The sequence below is a fragment of the Balearica regulorum genome, chromosome 19, assembly GCF_011004875.1.
Source record: "Balearica regulorum gibbericeps isolate bBalReg1 chromosome 19, bBalReg1.pri, whole genome shotgun sequence".
NCBI lineage: Eukaryota > Metazoa > Chordata > Aves > Gruiformes > Gruidae > Balearica > Balearica regulorum.
Genome location: NC_046202.1, coordinates 4,187,387 through 4,207,080, shown reverse-complemented (window position 1 = coordinate 4,207,080; position 19,694 = coordinate 4,187,387). Strand labels below are relative to the sequence as shown.

The window sequence follows — 19,694 nt, the reverse complement described above, 5'->3', positions numbered from 1 at the left end:
TGCCATTCGGTACCGCAGGAGACCACGTTTCTGTTGTCCTGGCCTTGCCGCCTGCATCCCCCAGCTGCTGCCGGTCTTTGACTCTCTCAGAAGTAGAGCGACCCAGGCTGAGGGACCTGGCGTGGCAGGAGAGACTTGTCAGGATTTGGTGCCCCTCCAGCCAGTGCAAGACTTGTTTTACTCTAAGCAGAGAATGTGTTTGGGGTTATTGCCACCCATGGCACGTGCCTGCTCTCTCCAGGAAGCTTTTCTTTTTGTGAATTCCCAACGGGAGAGCAACAGATGCAGAATCTGAACTGCCTGCTGTTTGGTTCAGGCTAGAGAGCTTCATCCCAGTATCCTTGTAGTAAGCCTGGGAACATGTATTTGGCTGAAGCACGGCATCAGAGAAACATCTAGTCTTGACCTGGAGAATGCAAAAAATTTTGTGGTTGCACAATCACCCTCTGCTCCTCCTTCAGTCTGTGCCTGTTGCTCATTCAGATTTGTGGGGTTTTGTGGTGGAAGGAGGATGGAGGTGAAGCTGGATTCATGGGGAGGGATTTGGGATGCTGTGGTAGTTGCACAGCGCAGGGGAACTGGTGGGCTCTGTGAGGTGGAAGGTATCTGCAGGCTGTGTTTGAGTGGGGTCGAGGTAGCTTAGAAGGGGCGGCTGGGTGCTGGGGAGCTCGTGTGGTGCTGGTTGTGCTCTCTTGCTATAAAAACCCAGGCTTAAGGTGTTGTGTCTCTATCTCCATCAGGTTTGGAAGAGGTCTGGTGCGTGGTTCTACAAAGGGCTGCCCAAGTACATCACGCCTTTGAAGAGCAGCAGCAAATCCAGTGAGCTGCCTTCGCAGCCTTGGCAAAGCGAGCCAGCTGTGCCGGAGGCAGAGAGCGTTGGGACCAGCCGATCCTTCACCTGGGCCAGGGGAAAAGGTTGGTTGTCGGCTCCGTGCCCAGGAAACAAGCAGGGAGCGGGGCAGAAGGACCTGCTGTTGCTAGCAGGATTCAGCTGATAGGGGAGGCTCTCTGTTAGAAGTGAGGGATAGCCAACAGGATGTGGTGTGTTTCCCGTGCGGGCAGTGTTGGGTTTTGTTGGCTATAGTATGTTTTTCAGGTTGTGCTGTTATTTAAGTGCACATTGGTGGCCCAGACTAGCCCTAGTCCTCCTGACTCCCTATCCTTCCATCCACCCTTTCTTTCCTCCATTCCCTGTGATGCCCGCTGTTTTGCTGGGACTGCCCAGGGAGGGACAAGCTATGAAGCAGACACTTGTCTGCAGTTGCAGCCCAAAGAGCTCCTCCTGCTGAACTAGGTAGGATGATGCTACTGATGGACGTGGCTGTACAGCCAAGGCTGGCAAAAGGCTGGTCTCATTCCCTCCCTCCTTGGGGCTGCTTGCTCCTTGCTTCTGCTGTTCCACAGAGCACCATGGGGCAGATACCTCAAGCTGCTTTGAGCTGGGTTAGAAATGACCCCCCCAGCATCTCTCTGGGGTCTTCCCAGGGCCTGGAGCAAGTGGGCAGAGATACTCTTCTACAGTCAGTGGGCAGGAACAAGCTGCTGTTGGCTGTGTCGTTTTGTGCCTGAACCCCCTGAGCCGGTGGGACTGGCAAAGGGTGAAGCTCCCTCCCCAGGCCTTGGAGAGGGAGCTGAGGTTTGCAGCACGGAGAGCTCAGAGCTGAGTTGTTCTTTAAATGTGTCTCCGAAGAAGCTGGTGATTAACTTAGCCCTGTGCAGGGCTGGGGCCAGAACACTGACAAGCCTGAAGATTTATTAGCTTCAGCACTCACATCCCTGTTCTTTGAGGTAGACCTTGATTGAAGTAGACCGTTGTATCACATGTGGCATCTTGGATTGCTGCCGCATCAGATCCCATTCACAGCGCTGCCTTGTAGGGCTTTTTCTCCCCCCCCCCCTTCCATCTGCCCACCCTGTCGTTGCTCGTACGCCCACTCCAGTGCTGTGCCTAGAGCCAACTGGGGGGGGAACAGCAGCTTGGCTTTGAGGAGCTGAGCACTCAGGGTCATTAGCACAGCAGCGGATGGATGCTGCAGAATTAAAGCTGTTGCCAGTCTGCTTTGATTTCTCTTCGTTTCTTTCTGGTGTGGATTAGCAGAACTGTCTGGCCTCTCTCTCCTTCTGTCTTTTGCTATTAGATCCCCTCAGTTGGAGAAGACCTCTTCAGCGTACCAGCAGCATACACTGTTCCACATCAAGTTAAATCTTACCAGTAGTGCAGGGGGAAATAACCTTTTAATAAAGAGGACTCAGGAGAGTCGGGTTTACAAACCTTCTCTTCAGGCCCCAGCTAGGAAAGCACTCCCAGCTCTACTGTAACTTTTGTAATTAAAGACAAATTAGATCAACAATAGATGGTTGCGCTTTCCTCCAGGAGACGCTTGGAAGGAGTTGCCTTAGCAAATGAACTGATTGATGAGGTATTTTCTGTTCACACGATACAGAAAACATGAGTCAAAGATGTTGAGCCCAAACCTGGCTTGCTTTTTAGTTTGCCTTTTTAGTTGAGTTTTGTTTTGTGGGAAGGACTCGCCCAAAATACTGGCAGGAGCAGCAAAGGAGCAGGTGGAGGACAGCAAAGTGGCCGTTGGTAAGTGTTGATGTGGGTGGAGAGCTGCCTTTTCTCCCTGTGCTCTGATTTTTGCCTGGTTGCTGTTTCACGGGTTGGATAATATTAATTTATGGTTTTATTTTCTGGTGCTTTCTTTCCTTGTTGCCCTTCTCTGTTTCTCTGTTAGGCTGCCTGTCCTCTGGACAGCTTTCAGTGGGCACTGCGGGCTGTAATTCATCTCTGAAGCTGGGAGCTTGTACACCTCGCCCCTCCGTTTAACTCTTTTTCACCTGCCAGTGCTGGGACTTCTGCAGTTTGTCATCCGGAACCTCTGCAATGTGCAGGGCAGCCACCTTTCCCCGTGGAGATGATGTAGCTGTGATATTGCTGACGTGAATCTGCAACTGGGCCTGCACTGAGCTTTACGAGGCTGTGGCTGACAAGGCAGCCTGCCTTACCTCTGCCTGGCTGATAGCTTTTGTCAGCTCACACCTTGTACGCCCCGATCTGAACGCATCCTTTCGGCACTGGGTAAAGCCCCGTTGCTTGTTTGGCAGGATGTTCTAGAGAATGAGCTCTGGCATTTAATGTGCCTGACTCTGACAGGCTGCTCTTGGTGGGGTTTCCATTTTCTTGGCCAGCCGTGCCTAACCCCTCCACTTGCCTCCTGAGGCGCGGAAGGAGCTGTCTCGCAGCCATTAAAGGGATTCAAGTCAGGTGGGACCAGCACAGGCACAGCCACGTCCCGCACAGCCCCGTCCCACACAGCCCCTGGAGAGCCTGGGTGAGAGGAGCCACGGTCGTCCTTTCAGCATCCTCCATGCCAGGTGCTGCCTTTCAGCAGGGATGGGGCAAACCTCAAGTGTCCCTTTTTCCCCCCAAAAGGAGGAGATCAGTGCCAGGCCCTGGGTACCAGCTGCTCTGGCTGTGCCTGCTGCAGGAGGGTGGGAAGGCAGCAGGACCGAGGGACCGCAGGAACATGCCTCTGGCAAGAAAAGCCAAACCCACCAGGAAGAAGTTTTATTTTTACACACCCATTATTTCTCTCGTGCTCGCTGACACTGGGATTTGCCGTTGCCTTTAGTTTTTCTGTAATAAACAAGCAGTTGCCATGGGAACCCTGCTATTAGTTAAGGCACAAATGTATTGTCATGGGGAGAATAGCAGTAATATTTCTTGTGCTGGGGAGCAGCTCTGCTCCATGTGGTGGAATGTGGGTGGGTTTCTGCACCGGGTCAGGTGGGACGGGGCTGTCAGGGGGTGGGGAGCAATAAGCAGCAGGGCTTTCCTTCCTCTGAACTCTGAGTTCTGCAGAAAAAAATGTAAAGCATCTGGGTGGAAAAAAGAAGTATGATCCCTGAGCTATTGCACTGTTTAGCATGAGGGCTGCCTGCTGCTCTGCTTGGTCTCCGGTGGTTTCTCCCGTTGCAATGTGCTCCGGTCCCGTTGCCAAGCAATGCGACATGCTGGGCTCGGTGCTGTCGGAGGCACAGGAGCAACGGCTGGGCAAGGGGATGCAGTGGGTTCATCTGGTGTCTGTGTGCTGGAGGCCAAATCCCTGAGTGATGGAGCAGAGAGGAGCGTGCTGGGGCAGGTCAAGCGCATTGCAGGCCACTGAGGGGTCGTCCAACTTCTCTGTAAGTTTGAGCAGTGCCCAAGCTGTACATGTGCTGCTTCTGAAAAGGAGAGCTGTTGGGTCTGGTCCCTTCCTCCTGCTTGGAGATGGCCGTGCAACTGGGAGCAGTGCTGAGTGTGATCTAGCCTGGGAGCTGCACCTGGTGAGATGCTGTGGTTGTAATAAAGCTCTTCATCTCCGACCCTCCCACCCGCAGTGACCAGGAGCTGTCGGCCTCCCCACTCCCCAGAGGTCCTATTTGCCAAGGCTGATGATACGGGTGCTGCAGGGGAGCTCTGTGCTCAAGGACATCTTGGCTGCGCTGGGCGTGTGCAGCTGCTGGGTGCCGCAGGCTGCCTGTGCGTGCCCATGGGGGGTTTTTTCCTGTATTTTTGGCAGCTGCAAGAAGTGCCAGGCTTTGTGTGTGCAGGGACTGAGCTGTGCCCTGCAGTGGGCAGTGGGAGGGAGCGTGGCTGACTCTTCCCATCGCGGGTGTGCCCGTGCCAGATGCATGTGTTTAATATTAGAACTCAACCCCAGCCAAGTGCTCCTTTCCCCTTGGCCTCAGCACAGCGTCGCCATATCCTCTGCTGCTGGGGTTAAGTGGAGCCCGGCAGCCCTCCACCATTCCCCACGGCTTCTCTGTGCCACGGGGCTCTCGTACGTCTGGCTCGGAGGCTGAACCACATGTTGGAGGGATCGTGGGCTCTGGCGGCAGCTGTGGCCGTTCAGGCCCTCGATGAATGACCCATTCCTTGTGGGAATACTGCTTTTCTTGCAAGTTTTATCTCAGCATATTTTTTTTTATGAGCTTTTTTTCAGTCAGCTGGAGATGGAGAGGGATAAATCTGTTACGTTCTCTGAAAGTACAGCCGTCCAACGACTCTTATTGATATATCAGCAACTGCTGGAACACCAGATTTACGACTTCTGGGCTCTGGAAAGTGCCAGCAGAAGGTCTGGGAGCTTTGGGAGAAAAATTACCTTAAAGGGAAACATTGGTGCCATTGGTAAAATACACTTTTATTGGCAGCAGAGGAAATGAGAGCAGACAGGGCTGCTCCTGTGGTGCGAGTGCCTTTGTGTCATTAATATTTTCCTCCTCTTGTGCTGGTCCTCTCTGAACTGCTGAATGGCAGAAGGGAAGGCAGCTAAAGTCACCTCCACTGATTCACTGGGGCCTTCTCCAAATAAATCCTGCCTTCCAGCATTTTTAAAGGATTCATGGAGGAAGGAGCTGTTCTCAAGCGATGGATTTTATGAATCCAGGAGGCCAAAAAAGGATGATGATCAAGTGGGACAGGAGTGCATTTGCTGAGGGAATTGGGCAATGGGATGGTCAGAATGATTCTTACAGCTGAGATTTGGATTTTGTAGCAAAGAGCCTGGTATGTATGGGTTGTTATTAACAGCATTTATATATGGTCCCCCACCTCTCCCAGGGAGCTTTGGGGAAGTAGCGAAGCTGTCTTTAAGACAGCAAAGCCCAAAGCCAAACCTTTGCTTTGAGACCTCTTAGCCAGAAGAGCAGCCACCCTGCTTGTAATGGGGCTTTGCGCTCTGCCTGGCTCAGCTCTGCAGCGCCTTTCCCTGCAGCTGAGAAGTCCCGTCTCTGATGGTGCCAGGAGGGGAAGGCTGTGGGCGCAGGCTGTGCGGGCAGCGAGGAGGGGGCCTGGCAGCCTGCCCTCTGCCCAGCGCTTCCCAGCAGCACAGCGTACATGGGGAGCTTCGATAACGTTTTGCAATAACACTGGCAGCCAGCTTTAATATCCTCAGAGATGTTAACTCCAGAAAAGCGCTATTTTAGGTATTAAGGGTTTTTTTAATAAAATATTTTGTGTAGTACAGATCGCTGCCTGAATACAGGATCATCTGCAGAGTTCCTTGGCTGAAATGTTTGACAGCTTGTGCTCACCTGCGCAAGGGGAGGGATGCCTGTCCTCATGCCCTGGGCAGTGTTGAAGGGTTTGTAGCTCTGCAAACCACATGTAGTGAATTTTAGCGCTGATGCAGAGAGCTGAACTGACAGCTCTCTTTGCTACCCCACAGTTGTCACCTTGTGCCATTGCACCCATGTCCCTCCTGCGCCCAGCAGCACCATGAGGCTGGGAACTACGAGTAACAGTGTGGGGGCAAAGTGGTTTGTTCAGTAGCAGAACGAGGAGCTCATTTCTCATATGAATGTGAGCTTATAAATACATACTGATAAATATAAAGAAATAGTTGGGGTTTCTTTTTTCTGCAGTCGAGGCTGTAGGTTGCAGTGTTGCCTACTCTATAACCCACATGAGCCAATATGGTACTTTCCACCAGGAGTTGTGACCCGCTGTTTGAAATGGCTTCTGAGCTGCCAGGAGAGCTGGTGTCTGCCTTGGTCAGATGGAGAAATGCTGTAGGTGCAACCCCTCAAATAAAAGACAGCTGTTTTCCTGTTACCTTCTTCCTCAGCCCCATCATTTCTGTTCTGAGATCAGGCCATTACAAAAACCCAGGGGTCGGAAAAACACCTTTCTCATTTTACCCAGAGCAGCTGGCAGTCGAGTTATCTTCTACACCAGTATAAGCAGAAGTACTTGCATAATTGCATGGAAAAGTGGAAACAACCTGCCAATTTGGGGAGTTTTGTCTGGCAAAATGAGGCTACTTCAGCTCTTGTGGAAACTATGGAGGGTGGAAAGCAGCAGGATTAGGGCCAGAATTCAGAGGGGGAAAAAAAGAAGAAGAAAAAGCAGCTTTGAAAGGGGGCAACAGTCTCCTTAAGGAAGAGGAGCAACCCTTGCCTTTTAAGCCTTGGGGGCGTAGGAGTAATATAGTTCTGGGGGGTGTGCTGATAGGGTTGGGTGTCTGTGGAATGGATGATGAGCTAACAAGGCTGGCTCTTCATGTAATCGCTGCAGGGTTTTTTATTTGACATGCCCAGTATTTATCTGCTGTTTTTCTCATAGATCCCAGAGCCTCTACAGAGGTCCTGCTCTGCTCAAAACGTGGCTTGGAGGAGGCCAGCCCCTCTCCCCGCATTACTCAGGTGTGGGTGCTCTTATGGTGGAGTCGGGACCCCTCCACCTGCAGCTGAGCCGGAACCAGCCTTGTACCCAGCCCAGCCTTTACTGCGTTGCTCCTGTGTGGGAGACAGCAACCAGGAGGAGGAGGGGGCTTGCTGGTGTGCTGACACGGGGGTCAGCAGGGGCAGAGCCCAGCTTCCAGACCAGCCATGCCACAGGGCTCTTGGCTTTGCAGCAGGAGTGGTGTGGTCCAGGTCAGGTTTGGGAGAGAAGCACTGGTGGTGCGCCCATCTGCTTCAGGTGCTGGCACCACCGAAGTGTGTGCGGCTGAGTTATAAATCATCTGTAAAAAGTAAAAACACATCATGTTTTAGAGGAAGAGTGAACAGCTGTGGGGGAACTGCAGGTAGGGCTCCTTTTGGAGAGGGAGAATGTGATCAGCAAGTCAGCATTTGTTATGTTTTATTTGGATCCATCTGGCACCCTCTTTGGAAAGTGTTATGAACATTGTGAATAACTGTCTCTCTCCTCTCCCCGATCTTTTCTGCAGTGGTTTCTAGTGACAGTGAGAGTGACTCGGAGTTCAGTTCCTCCAGCATGGATGACAAGCCCTCACCTGCAGGGTCAAAAGGCTCGCAAGGCAGAAAGCACCGAGCAGGACTGGGTGAGGAATCGCTGTTCCTTGTGGCTGGAGGGTGGGAAGTGTAAAGTGCTTGAATGTTTGGCTCTTGCTCCTGTGGATTTTGGCTCAGCCACTTGCCTGCCCTGCGCTGGTGCAGCCCACTCTAGCTGTGCCAGGTGAGGATCTGCTCCTTTCTCACTGGATTAGTATCAACGTGTCAAACTGGGGGTGGGTTGCTCTGTTGCCTGCAGCCTTTCAGGGTCTGCCCTTGTAGCTGGGAGCTGCTCCCAGCCGCCTGGCATCATGTCTCTGGCCAGCTCCTCGCTCCTGGCTTTATAGCACTTGAATTCCTGGAGCTATTTTAGGAGTGGAGCACAGAAACTGGGTTTTGACCGCGCTCCTGAGGGTGCTTGGCTGGGAGTGGGGAGGCTGCTGCTGTCGTAGGACCTGGCCTGGCATCTGCACCCATTTCTCCTTCTCACAGCAGCATCTCTCTGTTGTGTCCCTGCAGCACCCATCGTGGAACCCAGCCAGGCCACAGGCAGGGCGCTGGGCAGCACCCACTCCCCTGCCCTCTCGGGGAGCCGCAGCAGCCTGGGCAGCGAGCAGGGGGCTGCCCTCAGTGCCACAGAGAGCTGCCAGAGTGACCAGCCGGCGGACGGGCGTGACAGTGACATTGGCAGCAGAGCCCCTGGTAAGCTGAACCTCCTCTCTGGGCAGATGCGAGCTTTTGGGGCCGACTTCTCTCGAAGCACAGCTTTCTCAGAGGCACACCTGGCAAAGCTGCAGCCTGGGATCACCTTTCCCTGCTGCTTTTCTCATGGCAGATGCTGTCACAGCATTACAGCTCACTCCTTCCCTCTTCCCCGCATGCAGAATCTATTCTGCAACATGAGTAATCATCTGGGGTGGGAGCTGCCTACACCCACCTCCGAGAGCAGCCGTAGCCTGGGTCTGTCCCCCTGCAAAGGCCCAGAGCTTGTGTCTGCCCTGCAGAGGCAGCAGCCCAGACTGAGCTTTTACTGAAGGAAAGCAGAAGTCCAGCAGCTTTGTGAGACTGAATAAAAATTCTCCTAATGTTAGATGGCTCTTAAAGCGAAGTGTGGCTCTTCCCAGAACTCCGCAGTGCAAAAAAAAAAAGACACTTTTTTTCCCCCTCAACAACCTTGGAACAATTAAGTGACTGTGAGAGCAGAGGCTGCTATCACATCTGATCTGGAGCAGCTGAAAGAGATGCAAATGTGTTCTCTCTGCGGTTCCCGCTAATCTATTCAATAACCCCTTAAGTTACCGTTTAGCGCTGCTCCCTCCAGAGCGTTCCTGCCACCCTGTGAACTGCCACTCCTTTTGTTCCTGAGCATGTTTTGTGCTGTGCATGCTGAGGCGTAAATTGGATTAGAGAGAGCAGGTTTATCCTTTAGTGCAACATAGAGTCATAGTCCCCCTCCCCACGCTTCCCGCTAGAAATAGCCGGCATAAAATTGTTTCTCTGCTCTTCCCTCCCTCCCCAAGTTTCAGAGATTTTCAGTTTTCTTTAATTTTAGTTTTTGCAAAGCAAATCAGATGAGTGATACTTCTGCTCTGTCCATATTCTTTCTGGATTATAGTGCTGCCCCAGACTGGGTTTATTTTAAGCCCCCCGTTGACTGTGGCGTTAGAGACGGCCGATTCCCGTTGCGTGTTGGCTCTGCAGCCCACCGGAGCGGAGCAGCAGGTTGTTCTGTGGGATTGAAGCGGGTGGTGGTGGATAGTGGGTGTGACCCCTTGGGTGCTTTTTCTGCTGGTGCTACATGGCCGCGCTGAAGTCTGGACGGATGCACACCTGGACGGTGTGTTTGTACAGCGCTTTGCACTTTGGAGCTTTCCTGCCACCTGTTTGGACTAACTGCTCTCTGGCCACAACAGTGCAAACAATCTCTCACCGGCAGAAAATGCCTTTTTCCTGCTAAAAAAACTCATGTGCAAAGCTTGGCACAAGGGGTCAATGCTTTCCAGTGCGATCTCTCCTTGCTAGGCAGGGGAGAGCTAAAAATGACAGGTGGTGTGGACATAGATTCAGAAAAATGAAAACTATAGTAATCGCATGAGCCTGGTTAAAATAGTCTCTGTAAGGAGGTGAAGCTGGAAGCTGAGCGTGTTGTGAGAGGCACATGATACGCTGTGTTGCGTTTCCCACAGCTGTATGCTCTGTCCCACAGTGCGGGTCATCTTTGGCACTTCAGGGTGTGGAGGAGAGAGGGAGAGTGACTTTGTTTTCCCTCCGATGTGCTTGGGATGTGGCCTTGCCTCCACGCAGCGAGTGAGCAGCAGCGGTGAGCATCATTGGCGTTCGTTTATTCTGAGAGTGTTTAACGTGCCCAGCTGGAGAGACACTGCCACGATGTGATCCGTGCAGCGAACTATTGGCAATCACGACCCATTACGTATGAATTTAGCAATCAGCATTATGCAGTGATACGACTCGCGTCGCCTCGTGTTCTGTGCAGCGCCGTAGCAGGTGGTTTGAGCAGATCAGACATGCAGGAGGCTGCAATCCTTGAATGCTCCCAGGCCAGCAGCCTGGCAAGAGCAGAAAATAGAGAGAAGTGCAAAACCAGCCCTGTCGTCAGTCCCTTAGGAAGTATCCCGCTCTGCAGAGGGGTTCATGTGCTCTGGGATGCTGGAGGGCTGAGGCGTGCAAATGGTGGGAGCCTGAGGGCAAGCGGCAGTGCCTCTCCCCTCCTTTATTTAGATTAGAGCTTTGTCTGTCCGGGAGGGGCTTTTCACGATGGGTCCCTCTGGATGCCACTGCTTGCCAAAAAGCAGAGGCCCCTCCTGCTGTTTCATCTCTTTAAAGAGCGGTGGAGGTGATGGGTGCCGTATGTCAAGTCTGGCAAAACTCTTTGCTGCATCTGCCTGCCTGTGGGACAGTCCCTGTGCTCTGAAGCAGAGTAAGGGGCGAAGATCCTTTCTCGTTTAAACTGCTGATCCTCAGTGCTGACCGAGGGCATTAAAGGGAGATTTTTGCTATAGCTTTTCTGAAAGACTCTGAAGCTTTGTAACACTGTGTTGGGAGCAATTTTTGCTTCATATTAGCACCTCAGGTGTTGTTCTACAGGTGACTTTCTTTTCACTTCTTTTTCTCACCTCTGCTCTAATTCCGCTCTCAAGTGTGACTTTGCAGAACATTTTAGCATCGTTAAATCCCAGGCCACAGCCAGAACAGGGAATCAGGGAGCAGTACTGCAAATGCAGCTGCTCTCATAGTCCTTTGCTCTTTAAGCCTGAAGGCCAAGACAACAGCATGGTCGTGCGGCCAAGGGAAAACAAGGAGCTATTAAGAAGAGTTTCTAGGTTTCCAGCGTGTTGCTCCAACTCCGGCTGGGGTTTGGTGAGGCAGATAATGAAGCCTGGGGTTTGTCATAAAATGACTCATTGTCAGAGCTGCATTGGGATTTAGGCAACCTCAGCCCATGAGCCAAAGTTGCAGAAGAGAGTGGTGAGTTGAGAGGCTGCCAATTTTATTTTATTTTTTTACCACCTGCTTTCAAACCCTTTCAAAAGCGTCGTTTTCTGAGGGGCTGATGTTTCTTCTTCTTCTGAAGCTCCAGTTCCTGGAGGTGCCCACTCTGACGTGATAGTTGTTAAGAGGAAGGTCATGCAGTGTTTTTCCTGGAGAATGTTTTATCCTAAAGAGAATGAAATTTGCACTCAGGAAAGAAGCACAATCTTTCTTTTTCCCCTTACCTGCCCCCAGCTAGGCAGGTGACTCACCTTGTTCTGGCTGTACAGCTGATATGTTAAGAGGTGCCTCAGTTAAAAAAGAGCAGAATCCTCACTTTTGTTAATTATGTCATTTTTATTAAAGAAAGGGAATATTAAACTGAATTAAACAAAGAAACCATCAATATCTTACAGTGGTTTTCATTAGCCCATGGAGAGCTTTTAACGGAGATAACATCTTCGAGCTTGGACCTGGCTGCTGCGGGGGGTAAATTAAGAGCAAAAGGCATTTCTCCTCAGATCAGTAGCAAGTTCTACTTTGATGGGTCCCAGTTAATGGGTCTTCTGAGGACTTTGTCTGGGGAAGGGGTCCATCCTTTTCGGTATTCTGTGGGTCACCTGAACAGCTTGCTGGTGGGAAACGGTGAGTGAGCTTGGCATGGGCTGGGGAAGGCTCTAATTTGTGCTTAAAAGAGGAGGTTTGAGAGACAGCCACAAGATAAGCTAATGAACGAGTAGCATACGTCTGAGTGCAGATGACAGTCTCCCCATCTCTGCTTGTTTGCCAATGTGTTGTCTAAATCATTAATACTTAAAGAGCGGTACAGCAGCTGGCAGTTAAACAGAGCCACGTTAAACAGTGATGTTGCTGAGTCTGGGAGCTGAGGCAATGATGGCAGCGCCTGGTGGGGTAGAAGAAATGTTGTGGCTTGCAATCCCAGGGTGAGACCGGCTGGAAGGACCTCCAGAGGTCGGCAGGTCCAACCTGAGCCCTTCTCCCAGGCTGCTGAAGCTGCAGCTTCTGGATACCTCCCGCTGGCTGCTTGCTTTGTAGCCATCTTGCTGGAGAGGCTGAGCAGAGCTGAGAAAAGGGTCTGGAGCTGAGAGAGATGGGCAGGAAATGCTGCTTCCAGCTCTCCTAATTTGGGCAGATTTATGCCCTGTCTTTCGGGAGTTGACTGGATTTAGAAATGAGGTGGTGTCACTATCTCCGTGGCTCAGTGACTCCCTGGCTGGGGTAGGCACCAAGTTTTACTCATAAATATGCAAGCCGTTAATACGTGAGACAGGCAGAGCCATTCTGCATTATTTTCGTGGCAGGAAATTCTCAGGCCATCTTTGAAGTTAAAGCATTAATGTCTTCTTTTTTTTTCCCTTTCCCTTCTGTTTCTCAGATGTCTGTTTTGCTCCCTCAGGGACGATGAGGAGGTAACATTTTGCTTCAGCAGGTCTAACTGCTCCATTCCATGTAGGAAAAAAAATTGTCCTAATAGTAATTAGGCTCCGAATGGGATAGTAATTTCTTTAATGACTTTCTTCATGCCAGTCTTTGGGGAGGTGACTTTTGTTTTCCCATGCTCGGTGAGAAAGTGGCTTAAATGTTTTCAGACTGTTTGTTCTCTCGTCTGTGCGAGCTAAAGCCAAACAGTGTAGTCTCCCAGGGCTGGTGTTGCAGTGGGGCAGAATAGGTGGGCAACCACACGAGGATGCTGCGCTCACAACCCCTGCTCTTCCTCCTTCTGCCTTCGGCCTCTGCCTGCACTGAGGGCACAGGAGAGGAAGGAAGGGGGGGTCAGAAGTGGAGGAGAGAACCTCACCCACACCTCTCCCCTCCAAGCCTCTGCCTCCTGCACTGGCTCCCTCATCAATTTTTGGGCACCGCTGTTTGCCCCGCTTTGCTCAAAGCTTGCTGGCACTGCTGCGGGATTGAGTTTTCCTGCTGCCAAGGAGAATGAGTTGTCCCTCTTCCACAAAGTGAAAAAATTGAATTGTGCCTTCATGGCTGAGAAGCTTTGACCTGTCTCTGCCGCCTCGTATTGGTGCTGCAGAGCACCGAATGGTCCTGCTGTATTTATAAATAAAACATGTCTTCGGGTAGTGACAGCATTAGGAAATGATTTAAGGTTTGCATTCTAGATGCAATGCATTTGTAAATATGAACCCCAGAAGAAGCATATGTCCCCTTCCATGTTTTAAGGAATTAAAATATTTTCCTCCTCGTGTGGTAGAACCAAAACATTTTCAGGTCTTTTGAGTCCACCTTGAAGTTAAGTGAATAAAGGCTCGAGTACCTAAAAAATAAATTACTTTTACTATTTCTGTAACTCTTCATGGAGTTTTAAATTGAAGACTTTTTCCTTGAAAATAGAGGAATGACAAAGACTCATTCTCTTGCCTCTTTTACTCAATATATCTGGAAACAAGTCTGCTGCTGAAGCTGAAACTCCTATTTTTGTGCCTTCTTTCACATTGCAGAGGTCTGTCCTTTGGTCTTTGATCAAACAGCTTGTCTGGCCTCCTGCCCCCACGTCCTTAGACTTATTCTCTGCCCTTTGCAATACGTTTACTCCTCACGCTTCCAACTTTCTATTCAGCATTTAGCACAAAGCACTGAGGGCAATAATTGATGTAATCTTTCAAAACAAAGCATAAAGGAAAGAGCATGGGAAGTCAGTAATATGGAAGTTCAAAGTCTGAATTTTGGAGTCTTTGTAAACGCATTGAGAGGTTTTATGGCTCAGGAGGCTAGCTTTCAACTGGGACATCGGCCGGTAGCTGGTGAGAGGAATTTGCAGGATTCCCTGTGCCTTGAGCGGCAGTGACTAGAAACATCCCCTGTCCTTTCTCCAGGAGTTAATGTCACTTGTGCCCCTTTCAGTTCAGAGAAGGGGGAAAGACGCTGATGTTGACCCGCCGCTGCCTTAGAGCTCTCTGCATTGCCGGCCCTGCGTTTCACCCCATGCGCTGGAACCAGCGTGTCCCGGCAGACCCTGAGTTTCACCAGGGGCTGCTGCAGTGATTAGCTCAGGTTCGTTTAGTCGACGTGAGCCCGAGTGCCCTCTGCAGCAGAGCATCATTGCCCTGCACCCGTCCCCAGGCAAGGGCCGCGTTCTGCCGTGGCTCCTGCCCACAGCCCAGGCACGCGGAGGGCAGGAAGGTCACGTGGAGGACCTGCTCGGTGGTACATGGATGCTGTCACCTGGTGGGGAAACCTCTGAGAGCTGAGGCTTGGCTTTTTGTCTGACTTGGCCCTTTGAGGGAAGCATGTACCAGAGGACCAGTTCTAGCAGTAAAACTCCTTTCTCCTTCTTTCCCCATTTCTTTCCCATGTCTTTTCTTTCTTTAATAAAGTTTAATGGGCCCTGACTGCTGACAGACTGTGGAGTAATGATGCAGAGACATTCTCTTCATTATTATTTTTAGGAAGCTCTTAAAATGGCACTGAGCATGTAAAAGCAACATAAAATAACTTTGTCAAGTGTCTCCCCATCACTTCTTTCCAAACAAAGCTTTTGTCTTTATATATTTTGAAGGCAAACGGCGTGTCCACACCAGAACGAGATGCTGATAAAGGTGAAGATGGAGCTGCTTTGCCTGGATCCAGCACTTGCCCTTTGCCCGCTCCTGTAGACTTCACTCCAGCCAACACCTGCTGCCGGTGGTGACTTTATGATGCCAGCTCTTGCACAGGCATTAACAACAGTGGCACCTGGGAATGCACCTGCCTGTCCTCCCTGCCTCACTGACCTGGTTTATGGTTTGGTCTGGTTTCCCCTTCTGCTGACTGACACGCACTTTGGGGTGCTGCTCAGAGAGGGGTGCTGTGCTGTGTGGTGCTGCCGTGGGGCCCAGACCTGTGTTTGTTGAAGGTGCTCACTGGAGCTGTAGAAATGTGTGCTGCCTCTGCTGTTCCTGGCTTGCCAAGCCCAGCCCTGGGTTCAGCTCCTGGCCTCGCAGTCCTGGCTTGGCAGTCTTCAGGAGAAAGGGAAGTTCACCCCTATGTCCCTGAAATCAGGTGTGAGGAGACCACAGCCCTTCTACTGCTTCTCAGCCCAGGGGTGAATTTCCCACTGTGAACCCCAGGGATGAGACTGGGGCTCTGATTTGCACTTGACTCCCATGGGCCCAGGGTGTCACCCCTGTATTTTTCTTGTCATTGTTGTTCTGGTTTGGGTTGGTACGAGTTTGGTGGAGGCATCCTGAATCAGCTGGTGAAGTTGTGCTCCCGTTGACTTCCGCTGAGGTCTCTCTCTTTGATAGGGCTCAGGGAGACTCTTCAGTTAGTATAGAAACACTCAGAGAAGTTTGCTGTGAATTTTTCAGTCCTCCTGGCTGTTCACTGGCCTGTGTGTCCTGTGGTGAGGGCGATGCTTTGGCAGTGTGTGCGTGCTGCGGCTCCTGGTGGGAGAATGCCCACCACCCCACGGCCCAGCTGGCTGCCTTTGCCTGCCCAAATCAGATAAAAGCTTTCAAATTACTTTATCTTGTTAGGCTCTGCAGATTCTCCTCCCACACGCACACCTTGTCAACTCTTGCATGAGCCAGGGGCCTTTGTTTTACTTTTTTCCTGCAACTCTTGAGCATCTGGCTGACTGTGATGGTGTCATTGTGAGTCAGGCTGTAGAAAGCTGCATGCCCTGCTCCTGCTTATTCTCCAGGATGGACAATTTCCCTCCGAGGCCTGACAGATGAGAAAAATGAAATTACCTGCCATCTCTAGAGCAATTAGATCTTTGAAGGCCTGAACAAAACCCACACTAGGCAAGTAAGAGTCTGTGGATTTTTATTAAATGCTTTGGATCTGACCCGTCTTTTGCTGAAGAAACAAAGTATTTCAAAAAATTCCCTCTGAAATCATGGATTTAAAGGCAGTTTGTGCCTGTTAATGTCAGCCTTTTCCCTTGGTTATTACTCTTTTGTGCTGTTCTCCTTTGCTGCTGGACGGTTTGTGCACATGTAGTATATGCTCTTACAAATGGCTGCAGTATGAAGATAAATGAGATTGGGTGCTGGAACACTCTAGCAGGAGATCGGAAATCAATCCTTGACTTTCTAAATGAACATGGTCCAACAGAGGACTGTTCCCTTACTGCTGTTCCAGCTGACATGCTATGGCAGGTTGCTGGGAAAATCCTTCCAGCTCTTCCTCCGTGATCTGTTTCTGCCCTTTTAAAAATGAAAACAAAACCTTTGGATGACGTGGGCTTTGAGATGGCATAAAGAGAAACCACTGAACGTGGGCTTCACAACATCAGTGTTAAGGAGAGCAAGGGATGAGGCTGTTCTCCACTGAGGGATGCTTTATGTCATGGTCTGTGTTGTTTAAACCTCGCCATTGAGACTCGACCAGCTGCATCTCTGAAAGGGGTAATGCCAAAATTATTAGCTGTTTCTGAAAAAGTAAATCCAAAAGTCAGCTTTTGCTGAAATGTCGGTATGATTTCGGAGCTGAAGTCATGCTGTTTCTTCAGAGAGCTGTAGGGTCTTCAATTTCAGAAGTGTTTTGCCACCAAAAAAGTCCTGTCTTGCCGTGGAGCTTTTGACAGTCCTACTGAGGCTGCCTTGCTCACACTCTTGTTACCGCAGTGCCTCAGACAGCCTGGCCTGCCAGCCTGAGTTAATTCTTTAGAAGAAGGAGAAGGAAAAAGACACTTAAAAATTGACTGTGTTTTATTTAAACCTGTTACTTTCTCATCAAAAACTCTACACTGAGTTGGAAAGAGTTTTTAAAATTGAGCATGTCATTTCTAACTCTTACTGTGTTTCTTGTGCTTCATTCCTGGGCAGTGCAGGCAGGTCAGTCGTGTTTTCACCCCCATCCTCGCTTCTTAGGGCCGTTTAGCACACTGTGGTAAGTTTGATTTTTAACTGAGACTAGGTTTTATAAAACACTCTCAGAGATACATTTGGGACTGCTCTTGTACCAGTGAGACTGGAAACCTTTCTTACCTCTGTATTTTACCTCGATGGAATAATTCCACTTGAGTTCGAACCAGAAGCATTCGGTCATCTATGGAAAGACTCCTCGGGTTAAGGGAAGGATCTAGCCCAGGAGAATGTGATCTCCCACACATGAATGTGATAGAGGAACATCTACAGCTCTGTGCACGTATTTTCTATTAAAGACTGCTTTTCTCTTTGTTGCATCTCTCTCAGTTGTGTTTTGTAGTTTTGGTTGGAATGTTATGTGAAACTTGTACCAGTTGACTGCCTTTTTTGTTGGCTTAAGGTGGGCAAGAAGGGCTCAGTGAATAGTGCTCAGTCTGCTCTGGTTGTTTCTGTTTATTTTATTATTTTGTTGGTCTCGTCTCCATCCCTTACAACTTTTATGTAGTGTTTTACTACTGGAAACAATAAAGCTTTGGCTCAGTAACAACTGCTTGCCACTCTTGAAACAGTAAAAAGTTTCTTTTCTATTCCCAGGTTGCAGATACTCTCCAAATCTTTGGGCTGGTCCCAGCGACAAAAGAAAATAATCCAGCCGGTGGAATAGTGATTCACATGGCTGGAGCATAATTGAATTCTGCACTTGAAAGTCATCTTTTGTCTTACCCCTCTTTGGTACCTTGTGCTGGCACTGGCGGAGGCACAGGTCTGCTCCTCAGCCCCTCACGGAAGGTTTTCCATGTTGTAACTACTAAGCATAAAGCGGCACCGATTGTCATTCTGTCAAGTGCTGTCCCTGCAGCCTCCCAAGGCTTGTCACTCACTCCAGTTTGACAATCGGACTCCATTTAGCTTTGCCTGCAGAGAAGTGTCTCCGCATTGTTCTCCGAGCATGTGCAGCCCTGGCTGCTCTGCGTTCCCTTCCACTCGGCATTCAGCTTCAAGGTTTCAAATGGCTTTTTAATCTGTTTTTGCTTTTCCCATTTTAAAAGCGCCTCGATAATTGCTGTTGGGATTGTTTTGCTGGGGAGCTGCCATTAGTCCAAGGATGGAGCATGTCAAGGACTAACCACCTCTTACGTTGTTCCTTCCCCGCTCTGCTTGCCATGACAACAACCAGTATATGGGAAAGTCAACTGCGGGATCTCTCTGAGTCAAAAACACTGGCCACGAATCGCCAAGTTTCCATGTTTGCTTTTTACAGCTATAGTTTGAAGGGAAAGGGGATGCTTTCTCTGTAGGAACCATGTGTAGTAGTTCAACATAGCTGAAGGAAATGGGCTACCAGCTGGTGTTTAGACAATGTGTTTCTGGCCATTACTGAATTGGACAACAAAAGCCCTGGACTATCGGGCGGAGTGCTTGAACAGTGACACAAAATGGCAGATAATCTCTGCAGATGGCTGAAGTTTATTTGTAAAATAAAACAGTAAAGTGGTTGCTCTTCTCTCCTCCTCCCCATCCCTCCCAGAAGATGTTTCCTTCCAGGGAAGAGGGGTGATGGCTGCAATGTCTCACCAGCCCACCTCTCTCCTTTCTTCCTGCCACTACTCCCATCGCTTTGTTCCTCTCCGGGATGGAGACTGCTCTTCCCATCATAACGCCTTATTTCCACAGGTGGGTGTGACTGACGGCTTGTTCAGGGAAGCTTTTTTGAAGAGCTGATGCTGCAATCAAATAGACTTTCAGCAGGCACAAGATGGCAGGTGACAGGTAAGCATCTTGTGGAAAACTCTCATCTTGAGCTGCTCATTCAAATTCCTTCCTGACCATCACCTCTTATTACCAGTATATTCAGGTAGTGCTAGAAATGCCTGTGATGCTTGAGAGGCACGAGATGAGGATCTTGCCGTGCAGCTCCATGACAGCACAGAGTGGGGAACACGACGCTTGCTGCCTGGCAGTGATGTGTGGCAGCGCACGCGTGCAGCCGCGCACATCCTCGTACAGCCCTGCCCTGCGCCTCTCTCCTTGCAGAAATACTTCCTCTCGTTATCTTCATAGCAAAACGTGAACGGAGCCAGCCCAGCCCCATGGCTGGTGTAGCGCGCTACTGCTGGCCTGTGCCCTGCTGCTGGGCAATCCCTGGAGATGCCTGCACAGCACCCAAGGGTGCCCTGATCAGTGCCTGGGAGCTGCACCTCTGAGGGACGATTTCAAACCCCCTTGAGGCAGAGGTCTGTATAACTTCACTTCCATGCTTTGCAGAGGTTCTGTGGGTTGGTTTGAAGGCATCCCTCGTGTTGCTTTTTCCTTCCACTGATTTCTGTCTGGCACTGGAATCTGTTTGTAATATCTTGGAGGGATTATTGCTCTTGTTTTCCCTCTCTGGAATGAGTGGCTCTACATCATGTATTCATATTTTGCCAAAAAGGATGGATTGTGGTTTTAAAGTATTTTTGTTGTGGACTGTATCAGTTTAACAGCAACTGTTATGCTCTGAGCCCTCTCTCAGCCCCCAGCTATATGCCATTTCCTCCCAGGTGCTTCCCTGTTTCCCTGTAGTTGACCAAATGCAGCAAACAGGCGTCACAG

General features: G+C 50.2%; 1 protein-coding gene across 8 annotated transcripts in view; it reads left to right on the top strand.

Moving 5' to 3' along the window:
• Positions 1–19,694, top strand: part of RPH3AL (rabphilin 3A like (without C2 domains)) — a 59,066-nt gene that overhangs the window by 26,221 nt on the left and 13,151 nt on the right. For 6 of the 8 annotated variants that reach the window (XM_075771384.1, XM_075771383.1, XM_075771381.1 and 3 more), the window contains 4 exons: positions 741–915; positions 7,719–7,832; positions 8,302–8,484; positions 14,807–17,668. In XM_075771384.1, the coding sequence (XP_075627499.1) occupies positions 741–915; positions 7,719–7,832; positions 8,302–8,484; positions 14,807–14,841 (507 nt within the window). In that variant the 3' untranslated portion in view covers positions 14,842–17,668. Of the gene's footprint in view, positions 1–740; positions 916–7,718; positions 7,833–8,301; positions 8,485–14,806; positions 17,669–18,776; positions 18,873–19,694 lie in introns of those variants that run through there. The other 2 variants (XM_075771379.1, XM_075771386.1) reach the window with 2 other exon arrangements.